This window comes from Spinacia oleracea, chromosome 6 (genome assembly GCF_020520425.1).
Source record: "Spinacia oleracea cultivar Varoflay chromosome 6, BTI_SOV_V1, whole genome shotgun sequence".
Classification (NCBI taxonomy): Eukaryota; Viridiplantae; Streptophyta; class Magnoliopsida; order Caryophyllales; family Amaranthaceae; genus Spinacia; species Spinacia oleracea.
The window spans coordinates 110,481,184-110,487,082 of NC_079492.1; the positions used below are offsets into that span (position 1 = coordinate 110,481,184).

General features: G+C 34.6%; 1 protein-coding gene across 1 annotated transcript; it reads right to left on the reverse strand.

Moving 5' to 3' along the window:
• Window positions 1–1,992: 1,992 nt before the first annotated feature.
• On the reverse strand, window positions 1,993–4,388 carry LOC110798375 (protein SODIUM POTASSIUM ROOT DEFECTIVE 3). The gene is made up of 3 exons (XM_022003557.2): window positions 3,470–4,388; window positions 3,166–3,241; window positions 1,993–2,345 (listed from the first exon to the last, which is right to left on the reverse strand). The coding sequence occupies exons 1-3, from the start codon at window positions 4,232–4,234 to the stop codon at window positions 2,158–2,160; spliced, it is 1,029 nt and encodes a 342-aa protein (XP_021859249.1). The 5' UTR covers window positions 4,235–4,388; the 3' UTR covers window positions 1,993–2,157.
• Window positions 4,389–5,899: the final 1,511 nt, after the last annotated feature.

The following is a 5,899-nucleotide window of genomic DNA, read 5'->3' on the forward strand; positions in this document are numbered from 1 at the left end:
GAAAACACATTCTTACTCTCATACAAAATTGCTCTCGGTTTTGGGCATACGTTCTGACTCCATCCGGCTTTGTGAGTGCACACAACGTCGGAGTTGCGCTAATCCTGGAGGGCGACCGCATTCTGTTCTATTGCACCGGGAGGTAGCGCGGAATCGTCTTTTAGGACAGTGGGTGTCCACGACGCAACAATTGTTCTTCGTTCAGTTCATCGAATCAGATAAGTTTGTTCTAATTTTCGCTTTAATCGCAACAATTTTCAGCTATTTATGCGATTCCTTGGTCCGCTATTATGAGGAACTTATGGAGAGAGTTAGAGGAAGTGAAGAGGGGGTTTTCATGTCCTTGGATCATTACACGCGATTAAAAGCATAATCCAATATTTCTACTTATGTGCGTTACATATTAAGTGTAAGAGTTTAAAATCATAATCAAATATTTCATGTCTTTAACTTATAAGAACTCATGTTGAAAGCAATTAAGGGGTAATATTATAACTATCCTTAAACTGAAACAACTTTAAGTTGGGAAGGTGTTTATGTATTCCAAGTTTCCAACTAATTGATTTTCGATAGTTTTAGTAAAAATAATTATATAACATATAAATAGAAATTTCGCTACCATTAGGAGAGAAGAAGAGAAGTAGACAAGATTTGAATTTCAATAAAAGAATAGAAACATAGAAAGTACAAAGGAAGAAAGAAGCAATTCAAATTAAAACAAAACGAAATTCAAAGTTGGCAAGATATTCCAAATTCCAAATGAAAAAAAGGGTAAAAGTATATTCAAATAGAAACATACTCCCAATGAAAGGTAAAGAGTGAATGATCGATGTCTGTTTTATGACCCAACAAAATACAGTATGTTTAATTACTTCCTTCGTTCCGGAAATATCGCACCATGGTTGACTTTTACTCATCTAACCATTACTTTGACTCTTAATATCTCAAATCGTGTTCAAGTAAAAATTATACTTCCTCCGTCTTTTAATACTCGTAACGTTTGGACTTTTGCCACTATTCATATAATCTACTTTGACTATTCGTAGTGTTTTTTATATAAGATAAAACATAGTCATGTGGGATCTTGTTAGATTCGTCTCAATGTGTATTTTCAAAATATCAACTTTTTATAATTTTGCATAAAGAGAATTTAAGATATAAATGATCAAAGTTGTGCATTGGCATGCGTGAAACTAACAAACGTTGCGAGTATTAAAAGACGGAGGAAGTAAAAAATTAATATTTAGAAAATATATATCGATAAGAATCTAACACGACCCCACATGACTAAAATTTCTTTACGTACAAATCAAAAAAATGGTCAAAGTCGTAGTGTGAATAGTGTAAAAAACAAATGATGCGATATTTCCGAAACGGAGGAAGTATTTATTTTTGGGTGTAAAATAAAATAAAATCAAACATGGTGCTCGACACTCAGTTGTAACTTTCAATCACCAAAAACTACTAACGCATGCTCTATTGTTATTCATATTGGATCATGCCCATGCTTGCTCGTGCTCGCGCTACTATTATTTGTACTATATGATTGTCACATGACAATTAGGCTCTTACACTTGTTACTAACAAGTTTCCCCAACCAAATCATATCAACATTTGGAATGAAGCAATATTAGTCAAACACCACGTATTCGGGAGATGGCTTCTGAATTAGGCATGTAATTAAAGTAGTGGTTGTTTTGAAGGCATGTATCAACAACTAAACTTGGTTGAAACAATTAAGAGTTATTAAGAATCTTTATCCACTTATGAAAATTAACTTATTCTACGTAAAATTAATAGACATAACATAGTATGTACATGATTAATTTGCATAGTTCTTATTAATTCTTTAATCGTACTTCATAGATAGGTAGTATTTGTAAACGATATAGCCAACACGTTAACTTTTGAAATTGCTAAATTGGAATTTACGATACATTGTATTATCGGTCTATGGTCTATATAATATACGAAGTATACCACAAAAAAAAGTAGGAAATTAATAAAGCAATTTTTTGAGGATAAAAAACAGGAATGATTATACAACTTGACAAACTTAACGTAATAAGAAACCATCTCAACCTAGTACTCCTTAGTTTAATTAATTCACATTAAGTTGATGACATTGGAAGCAAATTCCATGAACATATAATAAAATTAATTGAAATCGATTGTCGAAGAAGTTGAAGAAGAAGAAGAGGACGATGATGGCGAGGCTGATGCTGCTGATGGCCAGAATTGGGCGTTCTTTACCCTTGAAATACTTGTTAATACACTCAATGGAGTCACATTTCCTATCACCGTCACTTTTTTTGTTTCCAAATCTATGGAAAATGATGTCACTCCTGCATAAAATACGCCAAAATCTTAGTATCAACGCCTTTTAATTTTAAGACATATTAGCCTAAAATGAGGAACTATTGCAAAATCGATGTTTATATTACGCACTTTTTTTTATACTACCCCGTATTGCCAAACTCTACTTGATAACATTTTGGAGGAAAGAGTTCAAAAACAACATAATTTATACTCCTTCTCCTCCTGAATACTTGTAACAGTTTGGCTGACACACTTGCCAATATACTAGTTTGATCGTAATTATGTACAATTACATATTAGTAAAAATTGAAAAATGTATATTAAAACTAATCCAACAACATATACCACAATAACATTTGATTTTTATATATTAGTAAAATAAAAATTGGTCTAATGTTAATGTATAAAAGTCAAACTTTTGCAAGTCTTTAGGAACAGAAAGAGTAATACTTTGGAGGAAAGAGTTTAAAAACCCGCGCTCCTACTACTCCCTCTGTCCCTTACTACTCGCACCGTTTTGACTTTTTGCACTGTTCACATAGTTCACTTTGACCCTATTTTATTTCTAGTATATGAAAACAAATGTTATTATATAATATATCGTTGGGTTCATCTTAATATATATTTTCAAAATATTAATATTTTTATAAGTTTTTATAATATGTAGTTAAAGATATTGATGGTCAAAGATGTGCATTGACAAGCGATTCCAGTTAAAACAGTGCGAGTATTAAGTGACGAATGGAGTAACTCGCTAGTGGCGGGCTAATTAGTTGTCCAGCTAGTTCCTACTTCCTACTTCCTACTTCCTACTTCCTACTAGAGAAGGAAGAAATTTGGACTGACCTTCCATTTTGGAGAGATGTTTCCTAAGCTTGCCTTCACAACCTTTGCAATGCAATGATACCCTCAGTACCACAACCTGCATATTATTATTCACAGTCACTTACAATTATTTCAACAAGGATAGTAAAAGACAACAAAATCATCAATTTTCATGTAACTTAAATTAAAAATAATGACTAACATATGCCATAACTCGAAATACTAACCATATACTCATATAATCTATATAGCTTAAATTAATCTAATCAGTTAATTAATTAAATAAAAACTAAGATAAGTTAAAGATAAAGATAAAGATAAAAACCTGGTCACGAGATCGAGCAGCAGAAGACGACGATTTCTTAAGAACAAGAGAATCATTTCTGGCATTAGTGTCATAACCCATACTCTTGTGCCTCTGATTATGACCATCATAATCATATTTACTCGACTTAATCAGTCTTTGATCACTAGGATTAACAATCGTTAATGACTTGTTTCCTTTTTGAACATCCAAGAATGATCCAAAACTCTTGGTTTCATGAGCTTCTCTGCTAACAAGTAGAGGAGTACTAGGAACCAACGGCAGAGCATCACTACTACTCTTTCTATAATTAGTAACATTTTGATGAGACTCAGAAAGGGAATCCAGAAGTTTAGACTCACCTAAAAGGTACCTAGAGGAATGACTATGAGGAGGACTCAGAATGCTACTGTTGTTACTGCATTTGTCGTAGTACCGACGTCGAACATCGGCGATATCGGCCGTGCTTTTTCTTCTAGGAGTGAGATCACTGTGTTTGACGATAGAGGGAGAAGGAGATTTTTTTCGGGTTTTTTCGCGGAAGGAGGATGAGAGTCTAGGAGTGAAGGGTAGTTCAGAGATGCAAGGTGCTCTTGGAGAAGATGATTGATGCTGATTAAGGGTATTTTTGTAATGGTCATTTAAGTAGGAATTTAAGCGGTTAAGGGATTTGGTGGTGTTTTTAACCATGAAATTTTGGTCTGTACTAGAACATATGGCTGTTGATGCTGGTGAGGCACAGGAGAAATCTATGCCTTTGATATTTTTTATGTTTATTATTGGCATTTTTTTTAGAGAGAAAAATATCAAATACTACAAGTATAGCTTAGTGTTTTTTGTTGAACAAGGGAGGAAAGAAGTTTCAATTCTAAGGAAGGGATGAGGGGATGTGTTTGTTCTGCTTTTAAAGGCTGAAAACAGAGGAGGGGGGATCACTGGATCAGGGTAGTAGGAGGACTGATATTTTAGGGAGGGTTTTTGTGGGGTCCACTGTCTTGGTTAAATGAATTGTTGACTAACCAAAGAATGTGTGAATGTTTTTATGTAGGAATAGGTGATATACACATAACACATCTAGGGAATTTTACCTAGGAACATTGGTAATCATATTCATATCATTGTATAGACTAGATATGATACTGTTAAAATAAAGGAATTTTTTTATCTAAAACAACTTAAGAAATCCAAATAAAATCCCCTCATGTCAATTTAATTACTCTTATACGTAGTATTACACATTTGAGTAACTCGATTATAAGGAGAAACAGTTTCATGCATCTAAAATTCATTGTAAATAACCTAGACTTTTCATGTACACCATGATTGTATTATGATTTATTTTAATTTCTCTATTTGATTTATCTAAGGTCAAATTTCATTAACTCTGATGTATTTGTTAATAGTATATACGGAGTAAGATAAGTTTTCGTGTTAATGAATTTGATTTTTGTGTCGTTTTCTAAATATTTGCCTTTTTGACATATGATAATTTTAAGTGAAAGAAGAAAAAACACTAGGGGTGTTCAAAAATACCCGACCCGCATTACCCGACCCGTTAACCCGCTGATCCGGCACAAATAAAGCGGGTAATTTGCTGATTTTTAAAAAATAAATAGGCCGGGTACCCGACCCGGTAAAAATTCCGGGTAACGGGTCGGGGCATGGGCCGCTATTTTGACTAAACGGGTACCCGAATACCCGCTAAAAACAAAAAAAATAATAAAAAATAAAAAAAATGTGCGTGTTGGGCCTCTTGACAACTGAGAGAATATACTTAATTTAGTCGGTTAACTGGTTTAGAACTTTAGATTTTAGGGTTTCTCAAACACTCAATCCGCCGCTCCTCTCAATCTCTCATTCTCTCACCTCCTTGATCTCCTCTCTCAAGTCTCACCCCTCCCCACTCGCTGCTATATGAAGATTGGTCTTGTTGTCTGACTCTACGACCAGATTAGAGAAGTCGAAATCATTGTCGAATGTACTCTACAAGTGCCATTGTCGTCGAAGAGAAACGAACAGTGAAGGGCGCAATTGATGATGATGAGTTACAGGAGCGCTACTACTGCTTGGCTGGCTTTGCAAAGCCATGAATGAGCTTTTATCATTTGAATTTGATTAACTAGCACCCGTCATTTAGTGGAATCCTTGCTAATAATCTAATATGTGCGTCATTGCTACATGATTATTTACATTTTACAGGGTTTAAAATCTTATATTATGCTATATTAATCATTTACAGAAGTACGAGATTTTTTTTGTTAAAGAAACCGGGTACCCATTGACCCGACCCGGGATAACCGGGTACCCGTTTAGCGGGTACCCGGTTATCCCGGTTCGGGGCATGGGCCGACAAAATGACTACCCGAACATCCGGGTACCCGCAATTTCGGGTACCCGTTTAGCCGGGTACCCGGTAATGAACACCCCTAAAAAACACTAAGTAAACAAAAA

What these genes read in the sequence shown, in the direction of transcription:
- LOC110798375 (XM_022003557.2), bottom strand. Translation starts at nt 4,234, where the DNA reads ATGCCAATAATAAACATAAAAAATATCAAAGGCATAGATTTCTCCTGT. An exon ending in CTGCTCGATCTCGTGACCAG is followed by an intron (nt 3,242 to 3,469) that starts GTTTTTATCTTT and finishes AATAATATGCAG; the next exon opens with GTTGTGGTACTGAGGGTATC. An exon ending in ACATCTCTCCAAAATGGAAG is followed by an intron (nt 2,346 to 3,165) that starts GTCAGTCCAAAT and finishes TATTTTATGCAG; the next exon opens with GAGTGACATCATTTTCCATA.